The sequence below is a fragment of the Thunnus albacares genome, chromosome 22, assembly GCF_914725855.1.
Source record: "Thunnus albacares chromosome 22, fThuAlb1.1, whole genome shotgun sequence".
In the NCBI taxonomy this organism is placed as follows: domain Eukaryota; kingdom Metazoa; phylum Chordata; class Actinopteri; order Scombriformes; family Scombridae; genus Thunnus; species Thunnus albacares.
This window is the reverse complement of record NC_058127.1, coordinates 23000013-23023613: the sequence shown is the minus strand read 5'-3', so window position 1 is coordinate 23023613 and position 23601 is coordinate 23000013. Positions and strand designations below refer to the sequence as shown.

General features: G+C 37.1%; 1 protein-coding gene and 2 long non-coding RNA genes across 4 annotated transcripts; 2 read left to right on the top strand and 1 right to left on the bottom strand.

Moving 5' to 3' along the window:
• Positions 1–1904: 1904 nt before the first annotated feature.
• Positions 1905–23573, bottom strand: LOC122973900. Of its 2 annotated transcripts, XM_044341701.1 has the most exons (5): positions 23269–23573; positions 22371–22748; positions 21998–22102; positions 20374–20474; positions 19486–19719 (listed from the first exon to the last, which is right to left on the bottom strand). In XM_044341701.1, the coding sequence occupies exons 1-5, from the start codon at positions 23324–23326 to the stop codon at positions 19567–19569; spliced, it is 795 nt and encodes a 264-aa protein (XP_044197636.1). In that variant the 5' UTR covers positions 23327–23573; the 3' UTR covers positions 19486–19566. The 2 variants fall into 2 exon arrangements, with proteins under 2 accessions (XP_044197637.1, XP_044197636.1); XM_044341702.1 differs by lacking the exons at positions 19486–19719; positions 20374–20474; positions 21998–22102 and adding an exon at positions 1905–2179.
• On the top strand, positions 5149–7277 carry LOC122973910. Its single transcript, XR_006400164.1, has 3 exons — positions 5149–5442; positions 6641–6670; positions 7210–7277. It is a non-coding gene; the product is annotated as an uncharacterized LOC122973910 (long non-coding RNA).
• Positions 15804–16861, top strand: LOC122973907. Its single transcript, XR_006400161.1, has 3 exons — positions 15804–16007; positions 16234–16263; positions 16794–16861. It is a non-coding gene; the product is annotated as an uncharacterized LOC122973907 (long non-coding RNA).
• Positions 23574–23601: the final 28 nt, after the last annotated feature.

Sequence of the window (23601 nt, the reverse complement as noted above, 5' to 3'; positions counted from 1 at the left end):
ACAGGATGTCAGTTATATTTCATAATAATTTCTCAGCACTGCAAGTTGCAGCTTAAATCACTGCAGTTTGTGAAACATACTATTTCATTGTTTCTGACAGCGTATCAAGGCTGTAGCTTGTAATGTTGTTGTACTGGATTGTAGTGTATTGTATGGTGTTTCATATGCTTTTGCACTTTCATATGTGTGAGTTATGTGGACAAAACTTGTTAGAATATACTGCAATTTAGTCTAACACAACAACACCACAAAGTACAGTCTTGAAACATAATTTTTAAATAATATATCATTACTTGCATGGCTATTGTATTGTATATAAGGCAATGTATTACATTATAAAAGTATTTTTCTGGTCACTCATTATGCAGTATATTGGACAGCATGATCAGTTTTCACACTATTTGACTTCTCTTTCACCACACTGAACAAAAAGGAATCAGGATCATGTTTGTTGGGTAGCATCATATTAATATGTTTTCTTCAGTCTGATATTGGACTCACCCACTGAAAGGAGCCTTTGGAGGAGCTGGTGCTGTGTTTGTCCATGTCTGTCACCTCAGAGTCATTGTGCGGAACCTCGTAGATCACCCTGGCTGCTATCGCTGAACCCATGAAACACACACACACACACAAATTATTATTAGCATTGTTGGGAAAAATGACACAAAAGCGTATTGCGTAATTATGAGATAGTAAGACATAATTATGAGATACTTAAGTCGTAATTATGGGATACTTAAGTCATAATTGTTGAACACTTAAGTCATACTTGTCAATAAAAAAATACATAAAAGCAGCAATCAGACAAAGTTAACACCTAGCAGGTAACATGGTGCATTTAGTGACTACGTAGCCCGATATTTGCCTCAGTAGTAGTAGAGACTGTATAGTAGAGACTGAAACAGAGCTAAAAGGAGAGTGAATATTGGACATATATTCAATAGGTCGCCAGAAACACGACTCTAAATGAAAGCAAATGTTGCTCTGATGGATGATCTGATGGATGTGTAAATATGCAAACGTTTGCTAACACATTTGCAATATCAATTATATAAACTAACATGTTCGTGTTGGGTTTACAACTTTTTAAAAATCAGTTAATATGGGTTTAAGAATTCATTTGAAGAGCCTGTTGGTCATCTTTAAAGCACAGTAAGGTTTAGCATTTATCAATTGCTTTTATTTACTCCTCAGTTCACATTTAAGACAACTGACTGTTCTTGTAGGTTTATAGAACTGTTAGGTTTGCTAAAATGTATCTCTGAATCTTAAAGTTGCTTAAAACACACTGTTGCTCATGATTTCATCCTGTAACTGTGTTGTCTACATTTTCTCTTGTTTTCAGTCTTTACAACTTCTTCTTTTTTGCTACTACTAATTATTGTTTTTGCTATTGGCTTTTCAGTGTTTCACACTATGAAGCTGTTAAAGCTGGTGACCATCCAATCTCTCTCTGAACTTTTGGGTAACTCAAAGGCTTCTTGTGTTAATCTGCTTCTCACTTTCAAAGAATTCTTATCAGCAGGTTCTTGTTTGAAATGGAGGATATTTTTTATTTTTTTTAAATGTCAGGTTTTGTTTAAGTTACAATCCTCTGCTATGTGTCCTTGAAGAAATGAAAGAAAGACGTGAAAAAACATATTTTCTCACTAACATTACCAGTGTTACTGTATCTAGTCATGCAGATATTTTGGGGGGTTTATCACATGTTTTGAGATGTCTGTCTCTGAGTTTTCTGCTGCAACCTCAATAAATTGAAGGTAAATGGAATTTTTTGCACTCACGGCATTGAAAATTACATTTAAAAACACATTAATTGCATTCAATAGCATTAATTACAATCTAAATCAACAGCGCTATTTCTTTCAGAAAACATTTTCCAAGTTATTCACACAGATGAACTTTGAACATTCATGAAACCATTTCCTGCTGAAGAAATATTTTTCAATGCGCTAACTTTCACCTCTAGTGTATTTGGGTGGAGGCAGAAGACTCAGGCAAGCTGAGGCAGAAATAGCTGCATGAGCAGATACTCCGATGGGTAAGTAAGAAAAGAATAAGTGTCTTTTCTTTGTACCTTGGATGCAGACACAGAGGAGAGTGAGGAGCAGCATTGGAGCCACTACAGCCAGGCCAATGATCAGAGGAAGTGAATTGCCGGTAGAAGATGAAAAACTCTCTTGTGAGAAAAAAAAATGTGCCAAATATGAGAACAAGATAGTGATTGCTTTTTTTTTTACATACAATCCAATTAGTGCACAAATCTTATAATTTGTATTTGTATAACAAGCAAATAAGGTTTGACTGAGGTCATATAAATTGCTGTTTTGTGAACAGACCTCATCCCACTTCAATAAAAGCCCCGTCCACTGTAAAATCAATATACTAGTAAACTCTTATTGCAACACACAAGTTTCTAATGTTTTGTCACCTACCTTTTTCTGTTTTGTCCTTTATGTCGTCTCTGTCTTTAACTTTGATGACAGTACCTTTTCCTTTAGCCTCAGTTAAAACTGGTATCTCCACATTCACCTTGCAGTAGTATTTCCCTTCATCCTCTCTTGTGATATTTGTAAAGGTCAAGGTTGAACAGTTACAGGCCTTCTTCTGCTGACATCCTTGAGATGTATTTGTTCTAATTTTATTCTTTATTTCTGTTTGGTTTTTCAGCCAGTTAACTCTCACTCTTTCAACTCTTTCAAACGTCTCTGTCCAGCAGCAGGTGATGTTTACTGTCTCCCTCTCCACGACAGAGACATCAGCAGTCTGGGTCACATCAACTGTGCCTGTTGATGAAACACCTGTAAAGAGACAGTAAAGAGAGATAAATGATTTGGTAATTTATCACAAGACTGTACAAATTGCATCACTACAGAAGCTAAATGTAGTGAGCAATATATATATATATGAGAAGAACCAACATGCATTTATTCATTGGAGTCATATTTTAAACTACTTTTGTTGGCAGGCTATAACACGCACTACTGCATTCTGATATTGTCAGTGAAGACAATAATTACAAAAACCTGTCGTCGTTTTATTCTTGCACAACAGAAGCAGAATGTCTGTATTTCTACTTACTCCAAGATGAGAGATCACAGAGCGAAGCCAGAAGCAGACAGCTCAGTAGAAGCTTCATCTTTCCACAATGATTCACCTCTGACGACTGACACTCATCTCTTCACATCTGCTGCAAGTCCCTCCCAGCATACGCTCACACATGAACACACACACACAACAGAAACATACTGGGCATCAAGTGTGAAAAACCACAATGTTGAGAATTGAGATGTATTTGTTGAGATTACTCTAGTTTTATTTGTCATTTCTGTTTGGTTTTTCAGCCAGTTAACTCTCACTCTTCCAATTGTCTCTGTCCAGCAGCAGGTGATGTTTACCGTCTCCCCCTCCATGACAGAGACATCAGCAGTCTGGGTCACATCAAGTGTGCCTGTTGATGAAACACCTGTAAAGAGACAGTAAAGAGATTTAAATGATTTGGTAATTTATCACAAGACTGTACATATTGCATCACTACAGAAGCTAAACATAGTGAGTAATATGTTTTTGGCACTTTTCAAGAACAGGATATGTGATTCAATCTGAATTGTGGGTAAAGTTGTCAACATCCCGTAAAGTGCTGAAACATCACATCACATCACAGGTTTTCATTCCACTTTCAGGTGAGTATTAATACTGCTCTGAAAGTGACTGTACAAAAAACATTTTTCAGTGTAAAAAGGGAGTATCAAACCATAGAAACGTATATACATATATATATATATATATATATATATAAAATTACAAAAAACCTGTCATCATTTTGACCTTTAAGAGATGTTTTTGAGCGCATATTCTTGCACAACCGAAGCAGAATGTCTGTATTTCTACTTACTCCAAGATGAGAGATCACAGAGCAAAGCCAGAAGCAGACAGCTCAGTAGAAGCTTCATCTTTCCACAATGATTCGCCTCTGACGACTGACACTCATCTCTTCACATCTGCTGCAAGTCCCTCCCAGCATACGCTCACACATGAACACACACACACACAACAGATACATACTGGGCATCATCTTTTCTTCAGTGTCCTCATCTTTCCTGCAGAGAAATGTGAAAAACCACAATGTCTGTTCCTTCCCCTTTAAGAAAGAAGGCGATGACTTTCTGTCTGTTTAATATAATTCTCACGAAAGAGTTTTAAAAAACACATTCTGCTCTTCTGCTTGACAAAGATCCTCTTTTATTATACTCAAAATACTGACATACAGTAGGTTACTAACTAAATAGATACTGAGGAGAGAAGCATTGGAACAGTCAGTATTTCTTTTAAGAAATAAATGTATTGAGATTATAATGATGACAAGGTTTTATTCTCATAGACTGTGTTTTTTCAACATAGACTACATTTCTAACACTAAACTCAGTCCTCAGTTCACCTGATGTATTTTTATAGTACATTCATTATCAGCATTTGAGCATCCAATAAGTGTAACCTGTAGTCATACACTGTATTTTGTTGGTTTACTTTGGTTAGAGCCAGTGGTGGAATGTAACTATGTACATTTACTCAAGTGCTGCACTTAAGTACAATTTTGAGGTACTTTTACTTTCCATTTCATGCTGCTGTAAAGTTCTACTACACTACATTTCAGAGGGATTTATGTTATATATGATGCAGTACCCTTACTACTAATCTACCCAGTAGTGTATAAAGTATCTAAAATTGGCTCCACATTGACAAACTAAAACATTAAAATGTTTTGACATGTATTTGTAGGAGTGATATAGTGATAAAAACAAATAATATTATATATTGTAATAATATTGCACTTTTAAAGAAGTCCTTCTGCTAAATGATACTTTAAGTACATGTGGCTGATGATACCTCTGTACTTTCACTTCAGTAACATTTTGAATTCAGGAATTGAGTATTTTTACATCATTGTATTTTTACTTTTACTTTAGTAAAGGGTCTGAATACTTTTCCCATCACTGGTTAGAGCCACTATTTATGTAGTTTTTATGTGATTGTACCACCTTTCAAATCATTTTGAAGGCGCGAGTGTTTGTTTGTAGAAATCATACACAGTCCTGGTGGAAGTTGGTTCAGTTCACTTGTTGCTTGATTAATGAGTTTGTTGTGAGTTTGTTGCTCTGTGTCCATCAACCAGTCAGATCCATGGTCACAGGTTAAGTGTTGTTTTTGGTATCACCACTAGGAGGCACTAAAGTCCTACAAAGAAGTGTTGTGACTCACAGACCCTCCATTGGGTTTATCTTTAGAAAATACTTGTTGTACAACCAAGAATTGTGTAAACCAGCAATGCTTTATTGAATTTCAGTCAAGAGGGTGGAAGTGTCTGGATATACAGCATCTGCAGAAGATTTGCAGGGATGCAAAAAGAATCTTTCCCAGGTGCATTAGAAGAGAGGACATGAGGTGTGATATGGATGAGAACTTGAGGTCAAGTGCAGAGGAAGTGTTGAGTAGCACTGCTGTAGATTGAACCTGCAGCTCTCCTGTAGTGTTGCTGTTTTTGAGGTCAATGTGTTACGAGTGACAAAGTTTTCTTATTTAATGTTGAGACAAATGTTGTGGAACAAGAGTTTTTCATGCATGTTGTTTAAAGTTAACTCAGTATAGAGAAATCAAAATGGGAGTAACCAACTCTACAAAACTTGTTGTTTTTCTATGCAAACCTTGACATCTTGAATGTTGAACTCATTACTAAATAGTCAGCAACTGACGTCATCATCTAACAGAAGGCTGTTGATGAGTGTTGAGGATGGTGAATGTGGGCAGGTGAGAGTGACATGAGGATTGTTTGGAGTGACACAGTTAGTACAAACTAGGGGAGTCTGATGCGTGTCTCTACCATAACATACTGTATAAATCCTCCACATATGAACCAACTTTTTTCCATCTTTCTTATAATTTGTATAATTGCACCAACATGTTTTGCAAAATCTCCTAAAATGTAATAGTTACATATCTGCAAATTATTCTGAATATTTCCAGGAAATAAGAATAAATGCAGTGACCTGTAAATCAAAATATTACCAAAATAAGTTGTACTGAACAATGTTGATCTGATCTTGAGGAGCATGTTTGGTAAATCTCCCTCTGGATGTTGTAGCAGTGCTCCACCTCCTGAGGGCGCAGCAGGACAAAATAAGTCAGGGAGAGAATCAGAGTTGTGCAGAGAAAAAGCAATGTGTTTGCATACATACCAACATCCATGATGAGTACTACTGTATACACACCTGGATGTTTCCCATTACTGCAGTAGACTGCAGTTTTCACAGATGGGCCGCAGGTATGGACCTAAGTGGATGGATTATTGTTTTGGAGGAAAATTTTATTAATGACAGACTAACATTTATATCTGTGGGCCTGATTGGTTGTTATGAGGTGAAAAACTTTTGACCCTTTACTAAAATACATGAAGACATGGTTTATATGCTCTGATAAATCTTACTAAAAGGATTTTGGTCTGGATGCTCTGAACCAATTATTGTAGGGGTCTTCCTGATGAATTAAAGACAATCACATATGTTCTGTATTATTGTATTTCATCACATCAACCTTTACATGTTTCCGTTTTTTCTACACTACACTTGTTTTCTGTCTTTCCCAGAGTCACATGAGAAGAGCAATGGAACAACAGGTGAGGAACACATCAGTAACAACCTGATTTAATAGATAAAGTCCCAGTGTGGCACACAGGGTCAGTGTGGTTGAAAGCTGTGGTCGCCTCGATCAAAATCAGTGATGTGTCAAACATCAGCCTCTCCATTTGAAGGTATATCTGTGTTGCTTCAGCTGATCTGCTGAAGGACAAATTCATTTGGTCTCCAAATTGTTGTCAAGCTTCAGAAAATGTAAAAGCTCTTTTACGTAGCAAACCAGCATTTGCTGCTCCACCAACTAGACATTTCCTCCATTACCAGAATAATTTGACATTTTGGGAAATATGCTGATTCTCTTTCTTTCTGAGAGTTACATGACACCTTGCAGAAATATATTCCTGCATCCTTTCTTATGATACTTGAAATGGTCAAGGTTGAACAGTTACAGGCCTCCTTCTGCAGAGATCCTTGAGATTGATCTTTTGAGATGATGCCATTTTTATTCTTTATTTCTGTTTGATTTTTCAGCCAGTTAACTCCCATTCTTCCAACTCTTTCAAACGTCTCTGTCCAGCAGCAGGTGATGTTTACCGTCTCCCCCTCCATGACAGCAACATCAGGACTCTGGGTCACAACAAGTGTGCCTTTCCCTCAGAGGAAACTTCATCCTTTCACACCGCTTCACCACTGACTACTGATACTCATCTCTCTACAGCTAAGTCCCTTACACTGACTGAACTCACACACGCAAAACAACACATACCGAGAATTACCTTTATTTTTATGTTTCTCACAAGTTACTGCAGAGGTGTGCAAAACCACAAGTTCACACATTGACAGACACATTTTGACGAGCTGTAAACACAGAACAGAATTTTTACTGCTGCCAGAAAGCAAAGAGTGACAGTAGTCAAGGTGACAGAAGCATCAATAACAGCTTCTACATTTTTGGAAATGTATCCTCATCAAGACGACGTAATCATAAGATGACATCATCATTTTTATCTTCTCTCTGCAACTATTTCTGTCTCATTTCCTTCCTCTTCATCTTCCTCTCTTCTGTGGGCTGAAACAGGTGTATTTTCCAGAGTGGCTGAAACATGACACATTTATGGATCAGCTTCACCAATCTCAACACACTGTAACATGTATGCTGCTACTGCATAGTCCTGATCATTATAGTGAAAGTTACATTGTACCTGGTGTGTGTTGCTGTGTTTTGGTCCCTGAACTGTTGAGGTAGAAGAAGGTTGCAACAAGGGCGAGGATGGGCAGACATCGCAGGACATGAACTAACACTTCCTCCCTCTGAGAAACTGAAAGTCACAAAACAAAGGCAAGTGCTGAGTTACACATAAGCTGCTATTAATACCAGTAATATTTTAACCAAATACTTGACATCCATTTCTGCATTTAAATGAAAACAAGACTAAAAGTCTACGGCCACATTAGAGGAATGAACTCAGTTCTAACGTTCCAATCTGCTGCAGTGTCACTCATTCATTCCTCATAGCTCATATTTTGCCCTTGCAGGCTCATATACTCACACTTATGCTAACTAGGAAGGCGATATCAACTTCCATGAGGGATCAGTGTTTAGGGCTTGTGTCAACAACAAGCAGCAAATACAACAACTTATGGCTGAAGCTAATGTGGAAGTACCATAAAGTGCAATACCACTGACAACCACTAGATGCTCCAACTGACTCCCATTCAAAAAGCCTCAACTTCTCTCTAGAAATACTAAGTCATGGTCTCAGTCGCTAAATTCAAGCCCACTAATAAGTGTGCTGGTGGTCATTTTGGAAATGATTGCTCCATTAATAAGATTTGAAGAATTATAGTAGCTTTGATGTCTGCTGTGTGGAAAACTACTTGTCCAAAATGTCAGAATGAAAGCACAGAGACACATGTCAGCAGTGCAGTGCAGATTTATACAGTGTCAGCTACCTGCTGCTTTTTATCCTCAACATCACACACTCATCAAAGGTGATACATGTTGATTTTCAACTAGTTATTGTCACTGCAACACTTTGTATGTTGGATGTTTAATGTTGTTTGTGACATGCAGCTCAACAAACACAGCTGCTAATTCATAGACAAACATTTCTGAGAATTGTGTTCTCCCTTTGACCTCACTATATTGTCACTTTGGGTCCACTTAGGTTGTTCTAGAGTCAGAGTTAAAACTGATGGAGCTTTTGTTGTACTGGCACCAAATAGCATCAGATCATCCTGCACAGTCTCCATTTAGTGTGATTGCGGTGCAACAGCACAGTGTCTTGCAAACGTAAAGTCTCCATCCACTCAAAAATGTGTTTTTCTTCTTGTTCCTTCAGTTGGATGTTTGAGCTTCGCTGTGCAGAATGATGTATGTACAGAGTTTGTTTTCACATTCATCTGCTGAAAGTGGAAAGTTTCTCTGGGCTCATTGAAAACATGATTTTAAGGGGCGGGCCTGAATGCATGATTTGCGACATCACAACTACTTTGAAATCAAACGAGCGCCAGTAAATAAAAGTGTGATGTGGAAACTTTAAGCCTCTAGTGCACATACACTGAAAATGGACTTAACAGGGAAGTAGGAGACATCTTGTATCCAGTAGATGAAGTTTTATACGTTTAAGTGTTGGACTTAGTCAAATCCCCTTTAGTTTACATTTATACTTTAGTTTAAATTTATACCAGCTACCACAACCCTGTGTTGCCCTTATAACATTTCTGTTCAACTTGTGGAAATCGTTTAATTTGGTGTGCTCATAAAGCTATTAATAACTACATTACTGCCTTCTTTGATTCTTGTTTGTGATGGATCTATACAGGTTGATATTCAAGAATGACATTTAAACACATTTCTGTTTTGCATGCACAAATCTCCCTTAAAACAAACACTTTCAATGTTCATGCTGAAGATCTCAATTCAAAGAATACTGCACTGAGATGGATAAAAAGCAACTCATGTTTAATGTCAGCTTTGAACTGAAGAATAATTTGATGTAAGGAAACAGACATGTTATTTATAGCCATACATATTTTCAAGAAAACTGAACTTAAACAACTCCATAGGGTTGATAACCATGAACTAAAACATTCAAACCAAAAAGAAAAGGCTAGTTGTGCTTCTCCACCAACTTGCCAAAGATGCCAATAAGGGTGTCCAGCTGCTCCTGACGTTTTTCTTTCTTCCTCCTTTTCATCCTCTACCTCTTCTCCTGCCTTTCAGTGTACTTCTTAAAGTATTACAACTTCATTATTCCTTTTTTTTTGTTTAGGCCTTTTTGAGCCCCCAGACAGTTGGTTTGGGGCAGTGGATGGTCCTGGAGCAGAGGTACAGGGCACTTCATTGGGGACCTCATCAGGCTCCTCTAACATCTGATGAAGAGTTCACTGCTGTAGCGATTAAGTTCAGAGGCTTGATGGAGTCCCTCTGCCTCAGATCAGTCTGTGAACTTTGTTTACTCTCTTTGTGTTCAAGGTAATCGAAGGATTCATACACTGGCACCTGACACTGAGAAAGACAGAGAGATTTTTTTTTAAAAATGCAATTACACATTGTGCTGATGGTTTGATCTGCTTAAAGGTCAATATTATGATTAGACCTTTACTAATGTGCACAGTAAAAAACTGAGTAGGCGTGAGCAACAGACACTATTCATCAGAAACAGGATGTCAGTTATATTTCATAATAATTTCTCAGCACTGGAAGTTGCAGCTTAAAGTACTGCAGTTTGTGAAACATACTATTTCATTGTTTCTGACAGCGTATCAAGGCTTTAGCTTGTAATGTTGTTGTACTGGATTGTAGTGTATTGTATGGTGTTTCATATGCTTTTGCACTTTCATATGTGTGAGTTATGTAGACAAAACATGTTAGAATATACTGTAATTTAGTCTAACACAAAAACACCACAAAGTACAGTCTTGAAACATAATTTTTAAATAATATATCATTACTTGCATGGCTATTGTATTGTATATAAGGCAATGTATTACATCATAAAAGTATTTTTCTGGTCACTCATTATGCAGTATATTGGACAGCATGATCAGTTTTCACACTATTTGACTTCTCTTTCACCACACTGAACAAAAAGGAATCAGGATCATGTTTGTTGGGTAGCATCATATTAATATGTTTTCTTCAGTCTGATATTGGACTCACCCACTGAAAGGAGCCTTTGGAGGAGCTGGTGCTGTGTTTGTCCATGTCTGTCACCTCAGAGTCATTGTGCGGAACCTCGTAGATCACCCTGGCTGCTATCGCTGAACCCATGAAACACACACACACACACAAATTATTATTAGCATTGTTGGGAAAAATGACACAAAAGCGTATTGCGTAATTATGAGATAGTAAGACATAATTATGAGATACTTAAGTCGTAATTATGGGATACTTAAGTCATAATTGTTGAACACTTAAGTCATACTTGTCAATAAAAAAATACATAAAAGCAGCAATCAGACAAAGTTAACACCTAACAGGTAACATGGTGCATTTAGTGACTACGTAGCCCGATATTTGCTTCAGTAGTAGTAGAGACTGTAAAGTAGACACTGAAACAGAGCTAAAAGGAGAGTGAATATTGGACATATATTCAATAGGTCGCCAGAAACACGACTCTAAATGAAAGCAAATGTTGCTCTGATGGATGATCTGATGGATGTGTAAATATGCAAACGTTTGCTAACACATTTGCAATATCAACTATATAAACTAACATGTTCGTGTTGGGTTTACAACTTTTTAAAAATCAGTTAATATGGGTTTAAGAATTCATTTGAAGAGCCTGTTGGTCATCTTTAAAGCACAGTAAGGTTTAGCATTTATCAATTGCTTTTATTTACTCCTCAGTTCACATTTAAGACAACTGACTGTTCTTGTAGGTTTATAGAACTGTTAGGTTTGCTAAAATGTATCTCTGAATCTTTAAGTTGCTTAAAACACACTGTTGCTCATGATTTCATCCTGTAACTGTGTCGTCTATATTTTCTCTTGTTTTAAGTCTTTACAACTTCTTCTTTTTTGCTACTACTAATTATTGTTTTTGCTATTGGCTTTTCAGTGTTTCACGCTATGAAGCTGTTAAAGCTGGCGACCATCCAATCTCTCTCTGAACTTTTGGGTAACTCGAAGGCTTCTTGTGTCAATCTGCTTCTCACCTTCACTTTTAAAGACTTCTTATCAGCCGCAATACGCAGGTTCTTGTTTGAAATGGAGGCTATTTTTCTTTTTTTTTAAATGTCAGGTTTTGTTTAAGTTACAATCCTCTGCTCTGTGTCCTTGCAGAAATGAAAGAAAGACATTACCAGTGTTACTGTATCTAGTCATGCAGATATTTTGGGGGGTTTAGCACATGTTTTGAGATGTCCGTCTCTGAGTTTTCTGCTGCAACCTCAATAAATTGAAGGTAAATGGAATTTTTTGCACTCACAGCATTGAAAATTATATTAAAAATAATTACATGAATTACATTAAATTGCATTAATTACAATCTAAACTAGCGCTATCTCTTTCAAAAAACATTTCCAAGTTACTCACACAGATGAACTTTGAACATTCATGAAACCATTTCCTGCTGAAGAAATATTTTTCGATGCGCTAACTTTCACCTCCAGTGTATTTGGGTGGAGGCAGAAGACTCAGGCAAGCTGAGGCATAAATAGCTGCATGACCAGATACCCACGAGAGGTAAGAAGGGAAATGATAAGTGTCTGATACTTGAATAATAATGCTGCATTTTTCTTTGTACCTTGTTTCCTTCGCAGTATGCAGACACAGATGAGAGTGAGGAGCAGCATTGGAGCCACTACAGCCAGGGTAATGATCAGGGGAAGTGAGCCGGAAGAAGATGAAAAACTCTCTTGTGAGAAAAAACACAAATGTGTCAATTATGAGATCAAGATAGTGAATGCTTTTTACATACAACCCAATTTGTGCATGAATCTTATAGTTTATATTTGTATAACAAGCAAATAAGGTTTGACTGAGGTCATATAAATTGCTGTTTTGTGAACAGACCTCATCCCATTCTGAATACACTTCAATAAAAGCCCCGTCCACTGTAAAATCAATATACTAGTAAACTCTTATTGCAACACACAAATTTCTAATGTTTTGTCACCTACCTTCTTCTGTTTTGTCCTTTATGTTTATGTCTCTGTCCAGAACTGTGATGAAAGTACCTTTTCCTTCAGCATAATTTAAAAATGGTATCTCCTCAATCACCTTGCAGTAGTATTTCCCTTCATCCTCTCTTGTGATATTTGTAAAGGTCAAGGTTGAACAGTTACAGGCCTCCTTCTGCAGAGATCCTTGAGATGTATTTGTTGAGTTGCAGATTCTGGTTATATTCTTAATTTCTGTTTGGTTTTTCAGCCAGTTAACTCTCACTCTTTCAAACGTCCCTGTCCAGCAGCAGGTGATGTTTACCGTCTCCCCCTCCATGACAGAGACATCAGCAGTCTGGGTCACATCAAGTGTGCCTGTTGATGAAACACCTGTAAAGAGACAGTAAAGAGATTTAAATGATTTGGTAATTTATCACAAGACTGTACAAATTGCATCACTACAGAAGCTAAACGTAGTGAGTAATATGTTTTTGGCTCTTTTCAACAACAGGATATGTGATTCAATCTGAATTGTGGGTAAAGTTGTCAACATCCCGTAAAGTGCTGAAACATCACATCACATCACAGGTTTTCATTTCTCTTTAAGGTGAATATTAATACTGCTCTGAAAGTGACTGTACAAAAAACATTTTTCAGTGTAAAAAGGGAGTATCAAACCATAGAAACGTATATACATATATATATATATATGAGAAGAACCAACACACATTTAGTCATTGGAGTCATATTTTAAACTACTTTTGTTGGCAGGCTATAACATGCACTACAGCATTCTGATATTCTGATATTCAGTCGGTAAAGACAATAATTACAAAAACCTGTCATCATTTTGACCTTTAAGAGATGTTTTTGAGCGCATATTCTTGCAGAATGTCTGTATTTCTACTTACTCCAAGATGAGAGATCACAGAGCGAAGCCAGAAGCAGACAGCTCAGTAGAAGCTTCATCTTTCCACAATGATTCACCTCTGACGACTGACACTCATCTCTTCACATCTGCTGCAAGCCCCTCCCAGCATACGCTCACACATGAACACACACACACACAACAGATACATACTGGGCATCATCTTTTCTTCAGTGTCCTCGTCTTTCCTGCAGAGAAGTGTGAAAAACCACAATGTCTGTTCCTTCCTCTTTAAGAAAGAAGGCGATGACTTTCTGTCTGTTTAATATAATTCTCACGAAAGAGTTTTAAAAAAGACATTCTGCTCTTCTGCTTGACAAAGATCCTCTTTTATTATACTCAAAATACTGACATACAGTAGGTTACTAACTAAATAGATACTGAGGAGAGAAGCATTGGAACAGTCAGTATTTCTTTTAAGAAATAAATGTATTGAGATTATAATGATGACAAGGTTTTATTCTCATAGACTGTGTTTTTTCAACATAGACTACATTTCTAACACTAAACCCAGTCCTAAGTTCACCTGATGTATTTTTATAGTACATTCATTATCAGCATTTGAGCATCCAATAAGTGTAACCTGTAGTCATACACTGTATTTTGTTGGTTTACTTTGGTTAGAGCCAGTGGTGGAACGTAACTATGTACATTTACTCAAGTGCTGCACTTAAGTACAATTTTAGGTACTTTTACTTTCCATTTCATGCTGCTGTAAAGTTCTACTACACTACATTTCAGAGGGATTTATGTTGCTTACTCCCCTTAACTATTTACTCCACTACTTGTATTTTCCATTTATAGTTAAAAATCAAATGATACATTCATACAATATGATGCAGTACCATTACTACTAATCTACCCAGTAGTGTATAAAGTATCTAAAGTTGGCTCCACATTGACAAACTAAAACATTAAAATGTTTTGACATGTATTTGTAGGAGTGATATAGTGATAAAAACAAATAATATAATATATTGTAATAATATTGCACTTTAAAAGAAGTCCTTCTGCTAAATGAATACTTTTACTTTTGATACTTTAAGTGCATGTGGCTGATGATACCTCTGTACTTTCACTTCGGTAACATTTTGAATTCAGGAATTGAGTATTTTTACATCGTTGTATTTTTACTTTTACTTTAGTAAAGGGTCTGAATACTTTTCCCACCACTGGTTAGAGCCACTATTTATGTAGTTTTTATGTGATTGTACCATCTTTCAAATCATTTTGAAGGCGCGAGTGTTTGTTTGTAGAAATCATAGACAGTCCTGGTGGAAGTTGGTTCAGTTCACATAGTAACCATGGAAACCTCAGCATTTTCTACATGTCTCACCTGTCTGCTATAAAAGTTGCTTTCAGTCTTTGTATTACTGGGTTGTTCATATTAATATATGTTCTGTTTCAATGTGTCTTGAATGTCTCTTTATTTGGATGTGTCTGGATGATCATGTAGGAAAATAATGTGTCATAATAATAATAATAATAATAATAATAATAATGGTCATTTATCTCATCAAAGCTGAACTCTCCTCCATAAAAGCTGCATGTGCTCCAAGCAGTAAATAGTCAGCAACTGAAGTCATCATCTAACAGAAGGCTGTTGATGAGTGTTGAGGATGGTGAATGTGGGCAGGTGAGAGTGACATGAGGATTGTTTGGAGTGACACAGTTAGTACAAACTAGGGGAGTCTGACGCGTGTCTCTACCATAACATACTGTATAAATCCTCCACATATGAACCAACTTTTTTCCATCTTTCTTATAATTTGTATAATTGGCACCAACATGTTTTGCAAATCTCCTAAAATGTAACAGTTACATATCTGCAAATTATTATGAATATTTCCAGGAAATTAGAATAAATGCAGTGACCTGTAAAACAAAATATTACCAAAATAAGTTGCACTAAACAACTTTACCTGAAGTCTTTGCACTTCAGTGTTACAATGCTAATGAGAGATGTCAGGTGTTATTTTTTTGTACATTTTTCACCACTAACCTGCATTGTTACCTGATCTTGTGGAGCATGTTTGGTAAATCTCCCTCTGGATGTTGTAGTAGTTCTCCACCTCCTGAGGGCGCAGCAGGACAAAACAAGTCAGGGAGAGAATCAGAGTTGTGCAGAGAAAAAGCAATGTGTTTGCATACATACCAACATCCATGATGAGTACTACTGTATACACACCTGGATGTTTCCCATTACTGCAGTAGACTGCAGTTTTCACAGATGGGCTGCAGGTTTGGACCTAAGTGGATGGATTATTGTTTTGGAGGAAAATTTTATTAATGACAGACTAACATTTACATCTGCAGGCCTGATTGGTTGTTATGAGGTGAAAAACTTTTGACCCTTTACTAAAATACATGAAGACATGGTTTATATATTGTTATAAATCTTACTAAAAGGATTTTGGTCTGGATGCTCTGAACCAATCATTGGAGAGGTCTTCCTGATGAATTAAAGACAATCACATATGTTCTGTATTATTGTATTTCATCACATCAACCTTTACATGTTTCAATTTTTTCTACACTACACTTGTTTTCTGTCTTTCCCAGAGTCACATGAGAAGAGCAATGGAACAACAGGTGAGGAACACATCAGTAACAACCTGATTTAATAGATAAAGTCCCAGTGTGGCACACGGGGTCAGTGTGGTTGAAAGCCTTGATCAAAATCAGTGACATGTCAAACATCAGCCTCTCCATTTGAATGTATATCTGTGTTGCTTCAGCTGATCTGCGGAAGGACAAATTCATTTGGTCTCCAAATTGTTGTCAAGCTTCAGAAAATGTAAAAGCTCTTTTACGTAGTAAACCAGCGTTTGCTGCTCCACCAACTGGACATTTCCTCCATTACAAGAATAATTTGACATTTTGGGAAATATGCTGATTCTCTTTCTTTCTGAGAGTTACATGACACCTTGCAGAAATATATGCCTGCATCCTTTCTTGTGATACTTGAAATGGTCAAGGTTGAACAGTTACAGGCCTCCTTCTGCAGAGATCCTTGAGATTGATCTTTTGAGATGATGCCATTTTTATTCTTAATTTCTGTTTGATTTTTCAGCCAGTTAACTCCCATTCTTTCAACTCTTTCAAACGTCTCTGTCCAGCAGCAGGTGATGTTTACCGTCTCCCCCTCCATGACAGCAACATCAGGACTCTGGGTCACAACAAGTGTGCCTTTCCCTCAGAGGAAACTTCATCCTTTCACACCGGTTCACCACTGACTACTGATACTCATCTCTCTACAGCTAAGTCCCTTACACTGACTGAACTCACACACGCAAAACAACACATACCGAGAATTACCTTTATTTTTATGTTTCTCACAAGTTATGGCAGAGGTGTGCAAAACCACAAGTTAACACGTTGACAGACACATTTTGACGAGCTGTAAACACAGAACAGAATTTTTACTGCTGCCAGAAAGCAAAGAGTGACAGTAGTCAAGGTGACAGAAGCATCAATAACAGCTTCTACATTTTTTGAAATGTATCCTCATCAAGACGACGTAATCATAAGATGACATCATCATTTTTATCTTCTCTCTGCAACTATTTCTGTCTCATTTCCTTCCTCTTCATCTTCCTCTCTTCTGTGGGCTGAAACAGGTGTATTTTCCAGAGTGGCTGAAACATGACACATTTATGGATCAGTTTCACCAATCTCAACACACTGTAACATGTATGCTGCTACTGCATAGTCCTGATCATTATAGCAAAAGTTACATTGTACCTGGTGTGTGTTGCTGTGTTTTGGTCCCTGAACTGTTGAGGTAGAAGAAGGTTGCAACAAGGGCGAGGATGGGCAGACATCGCAGGACACAAACTAACACTTCCTCCCTCTGAGAACCTGAAAGTCACAAAACAAAGGCAAGTGCTGAGTTACACATACGCTACTATTATTATCAGTAATACTTTAACCAAACATCTGACATCCATTGCTGTCTTTAAATGAAAACAAGACTAAAAGTCTACGGCCACATTAGAGGAATGAACTCAGTTCTAACGTTCCAATCTGCTGCAGTGTCACTCATCCATTCCTCATAGCTCATATTTTGCCCTTGTAGGTTCATATACTCACACTTATGCTAACTAGGAAGGTGATATCAACATCCATGAGGGATCAGTGTTTAGGGCTTGTGTCAACAACAAGCAGCAAATACAACAACTTATGGCTGAAGCTAATGTGGAAGTACCATAAAGTGCAATACTCCAACTGACTCCCATTCAAAAAGCCTCAACTTCTCTCTAGAAATACTAAGTCATGGTCTCAGTCGCTAAATTCAAGCCCACTAATAAGTGTGCTGGTGGTCATTTTGGAAATGATTGCTCCATTAATAAGATTTGAAGAATTATAGTAGCTTTGATGTCTGCTGTGTGGAAAACTACTTGTCCAAAATGTCAGAATGAAAACACAGAGACACATGTCAGCAGTGCAGTGCAGATTTATACAGTGTCAGCTACCTGCTGCTTTTTATCCTCAACATCACACACTCATCAAAGGTGATACATGTTGATTTTCAACTAGTCATTGTCACTGCAACACTTTGTATGTTGGATGTTTAATGTTGTTTGTGACATGCAGCTCAACAAACACAGCTGCTAATTCATAGACAAACTTTTTCTGAGAATTGTGTTCTCCCTTTGACCTCACTATATTGTCACTTTGGGTCCACGTAGGTTGTTCTAGAGTCAGAGTTAAAACTGATGGAGCTTTTGTTGTACTGGCACCAAATAGCATCAGATCATCCTGCACAGTCTACATTTAGTGTGATTGCGGTGCAACAGCACACTGTCTTGCAAACGTAAAGTCTTCATCCACTCAAAAATGTGTTTTTCTTCTTGTTCCTTCAGTTGGATGTTTGAGCTTCACTGTGCAGAATGATGTATGTACAGAGTTTGTTTTCACATTCATCTGCTGAAAGTGGAAAGTTTCTCTGGGCTCATTGAAAACATGATTTTAAGGGGCGGGTCTACATGCATGATTTGCGACATCACAACTACTTTGAAATCAAACGAGCGCCAGTAAATAAAAGTGTGATGTGGAAACTTGAAGCCTCTAGTGCACACACACTGAAAATGGACTTAACAGGGAAGTGTAGGGATCATGATTAAGCCAGCAGATGAAGTTTTATACGTTTTAGTATTGGGCTTAGTCAAATCCCCTTTAGTTTACATTTATACTTTAGTTTAAATTTATACCAGCTACCACAACCCTGTGTTGCCCTTATAACATTTCTGTTCAACTTGTGGAAATCGTTTAATTTGGTGTGCTCATAAAGCTATTAATAACTACATTACTGCCTTCTTTGATTCTTGTTTGTGATGGATCTATACGGGTTTTTTGATATTCAAGAATGACATTTAAACACATTTCTGTTTTGCATGCACAAATCTCCCTTAAAGCAAACACTTTCAATATTCATGCTGAAGATCTCAATTCAAAGAATACTGCACTGAGATGGATAAAAAGCAACTCATGTTTAATGTCAGCTTTGAACTGAAGAATAATTTGATGTAAGGAAACAGACATGTTATTTATAGCTATACATATTTTCAAAAAACTAAACTTAAACAACTCCATAGAGTTGATAACCATGAACTAAAACATTCAAACCAAAAAGAAAAGGCTAGTTGTGCTTCTCCACCAACTTGCCAAAGATGCCAATAAGGGTGTCCAGCTGCTCCTGATGTTTTTCTTTCTTCCTCCTTTTCATCCAGCTCCCTCTACCTCTTCTCCTGCCTTTCAGTGTACTCCTTTAAGTATTACAACTTCATTATTCCTTTTTTTTTTTGTTTAGGCCTTTTTGAGCCCCCAGACAGTTGGTTTGGGGCAGTGGATGGTCCTGGAGCAGAGGTACTGGGCACTTCATTGGGCACCTCATCAGGCTCCTCTAACATCTGATGAAGAGTTCACTGCTGTAGTGATTAAGTTCAGAGGCTTGATGGAGTCCCTCTGCCTCAGATCAGTCTGTGAACTTTGTTTACTCTCTGTGTGTTCAAGGTAATCGAAGGATTCATACACTGGCACCTGACACTGAGAAAGACAGAGAGATTTTTTTTTAAAAATGCAATTACACACTGTGCTGATGGTTTGTTCTGCTTAAGGGTCAATATTATGATTAGACCTTTACTAATGTGCACAGTAAAAAACTGAGTAGGCGTGAGCAACAGACACTATTCATCAGAAACAGGATGTCAGTTATATTTCATAATCATTTCTCAGCACTGGAAGTTGCAGCTTAAATTACTGCAGTTTGTGAAACATACTATTTCATTGTTTCTGACAGCGTATCAAGGCTTTAGCTTGTAATGTTGTTGTACTGGATTGTAGTGTATTGTATGGTGTTTCATATGCTTTTGCACTTTCATATGTGTGAGTTATGTAGACAAAACATGTTAGAATATACTGTAATTTAGTCTAACACAACAACACCACAAAGTACAGTCTTGAAACATAATTTTTAAATAATATATCATTACTTGCATGGCTGTTGTATTGTATATAAGGCAATGTATTACATTATAAAAGTATTTTTCTGGTCACTCATTGTACAGTATATTGGACAGCATGATCAGTTTTCACACTATTTGACTTCTCTTTCGCCACACTGAACAAAAGGGAATCAGGATCATGTTTGTTGGGTAGCACCATATTAATATGTTTTCTTCAGTCTGATATTAGACTCACCCACTGAAAGGAGCCTTTGGAGGAGCTGGTGCTGTGTTTGTCCATGTCTGCCACCTCAGAGTCAATGTGCGGAACCTCGTAGATCACCCTGGCTGCTATCGCTGAACCCATGAAACACACACACACACACAAATTATTATTGAAATTGTTGGGAAAAATGACACAAAAGCGTATTGCGTAATTATGAGATAGAAAGACATAATTATGAGATACTTAAGTCGTAATTATGGGATACTTAAGTCATAATTGTTGAACACTTAAGTCATACTTGTTGAACACAATAAAAAAATACATAAAAGCAGCAATCAGACAAAGTTAACACCTAACAGGTAACATGGTGCATTTAGTGACTACGTAGCCCGATATTTGCCTCAGTAGTAGTAGAGACTGTAAAGTAGACACTGAAACAGAGCTAAAAGGAGAGTGAATATTGGACATATATTCAATAGGTCGCCAGAAACACGACTCTAAATGAAAGCAAATGTTGCTCTGATGGATGATCTGATGGATGTGTAAATATGCAAACGTTTGCTAACACATTTGCAATATCAACTATATAAACTAACATGTTTGTGTTGGGTTTACAACTTTTTAAAAATCAGTTAATATGGGTTTAAGAATTCATTTGAAGAGCCTGTTGGTCATCTTTAAAGCACAGTAAGGTTTAGCATTTATCAATTGCTTTTATTTACTCCTCAGTTCACATTTAAGACAACTGACTGTTCTTGTAGGTTTATAGAACTGTTAGGTTTGCTAAAATGTATTTCTGAATCTGTGAGTTGCTTAAAACACACTGTTGCTCATGATTTCATCCTGTAACTGTGTTGTCTACATTTTCTCTTGTTGTAAGTCTTTACAACTTCTTCTTTTTTGCTACTACTAATTATTGTTTTTGCTATTGGCTTTTCAGTGTTTCACACTATGAAGCTGTTAAAGCTGGCGACCATCCAATCTCTCTCTGAACTTTTGGGTAACTCGGAGGCTTCTTGTGTTAATCTGCTTCTCACCTTCACTTTCAAAGATTTCTTATCAGCCGCAATACGCAGGTTCTTGTTTGAAATGGAGGCTATTTTTCTTTTTTTTTAAATGTCAGGTTTTGTTTAAGTTACAATCCTCTGCTCTGTGTCCTTGCAGAAATGAAAGAAAGATATGAAAAAACATATTTTCTCACTAACATTACCAGTGTTACTGTATCTATTCATGCAGATATTTTGGGGGGTTTAGCACATGTTTTGAGATGTCCGTCTCTGAGTTTTCTGCTGCAACCTCAATAAATTGAAGGTGAATAGATTTTTTTTGCACTCACAGCATTGAAAATTACATTAAAAATAATTACATGAATTACATTAAATTGCATTAATTACAATCTAAACTATCGCTATCTCATTCAAAAAACATTCCCAAGTTACTCACACAGATGAACTTTGAACATCCATAAAACCATTTCCTGCTGAAGTAATATTTTTCAATGCGCTAACTTTCACCTCCAGTGTATTTGGGTGGAGGCAGAAGACTCAGGCAAGCTGAGGCAGAAATAGCTGCATGACCAGATACCCACGAGAGGTAAGTAGGGAAATGATAAGTGTCTGATACTTGAATAATAATGCTGCATTTTTCTTTGTACCTTGTTTCCTTCGCAGTATGCAGACACAGATGAGAGTGAGGAGCAGCACTGGAGCCACTACAGCCAGGGTAATGATCAGGGGAAGTGAAGAAGATGAAAAACTCTCTTGTGAGAAAAAACACAAATGTGTCAATTATGAGATCAAGATAGTGAATGCTTTTTTTTACATACAATCCAATTTGTGCATGAATCTTATAGTTTATATTTGTATAACAAGCAAATAAGGTTTGACTGAGGTCATATAAATTGCTGTTTTGTGAACAGACCTCATCCCATTCTGAATACACTTCAATAAAAGCCCCGTCCACTGTAAAATCAATATACTAGTAAACTCTTATTGCAACACACAAATTTCTAATGTTTTGTCACCTACCTTCTTCTGTTTTGTCCTTTATGTCGTCTCTGTCCTTAACTGTGATGACAGTACCATTTCCTTTAGCCTCAGTGAAAACTGGTATCTCCTCAATCACCTTGCAGTAGTATTTCCCTTCATCCTCTCTTGTGATATTTGTAAAGGTCAAGGTTGAACAGTTACAGGCCTCCTTCTGCAGAGATCCTTGAGATGTATTTGTTGAGTTGCAGATTCTAGTTATATTCTTAATTTCTGTTTCATTTTTCAGCCAGTTAACTCCCATTCTTTCAACTCTTTCAAACGTCCCTGTCCAGCAGCAGGTGATGTTTACCATCTCCCCCTCCATGACAGAGACATCAGCAGTCTGGGTCACAACAAGTGTGCCTGTTGATGAAACACCTGTAAAGAGACAGTAAAGAGATTTAAATGATTTGGTAATTTATCACAAGACTGTACAAATTGCATCACTACAGAAGCTAAACGTAGTGAGTAATATGTTTTTGGCACTTTTCAACAACATGTGATTCAATCTGTATTGTGGGTAAAGTTGTCAACATCCCGTAAAGTGCTGAAACATCACATCACAGGTTTTCATTTCTCTTTAAGGTGAATATTAATACTGCTCTGAAAGTGACTGTACAAAAAACATTTTTCAGTGTAAAAAGGGAGTATCAAACCATAGAAACGTATATACATATATATATATATGAGAAGAACCAACACACATTTACTCATTGGAGTCATATTTTAAACTACTTTTGTTGGCAGGCTATAACATGCACTACAGCATTCTGATATTCTGATATTCAGTCGGTAAAGACAATAATTACAAAAACCTGTCATCATTTTGACCTTTAAGAGACGTCTTTGAGCACATATTCTTGCACAACAGAAGCAGAATGTCTGTATTTCTACTTACTCCAAGATGAGAGATCACAGAGCGAAGCCAGAAGCAGACAGCTCAGTAGAAGCTTCATCTTTCCACAATGATTCACCTCTGACGACTGACACTCATCTCTTCACATCTGCTGCAAGTCCCTCCCAGCATACGCTCACACATGAACACACACACACAACCGAAGCATACTGGGCATCATCTTTTCTTCAGTGTCCTCATCTTTTCTGCAGAGAAGTGTGAAAAACCACAATGTCTGTTCCTTCCTCTTTAAGAAAGAAGGCGATGACTTTCTGTCTGTTTAATATAATTCTCACGAAAGAGTTTGAAAAAAGACATTCTGCTCTTCTGCTTGAC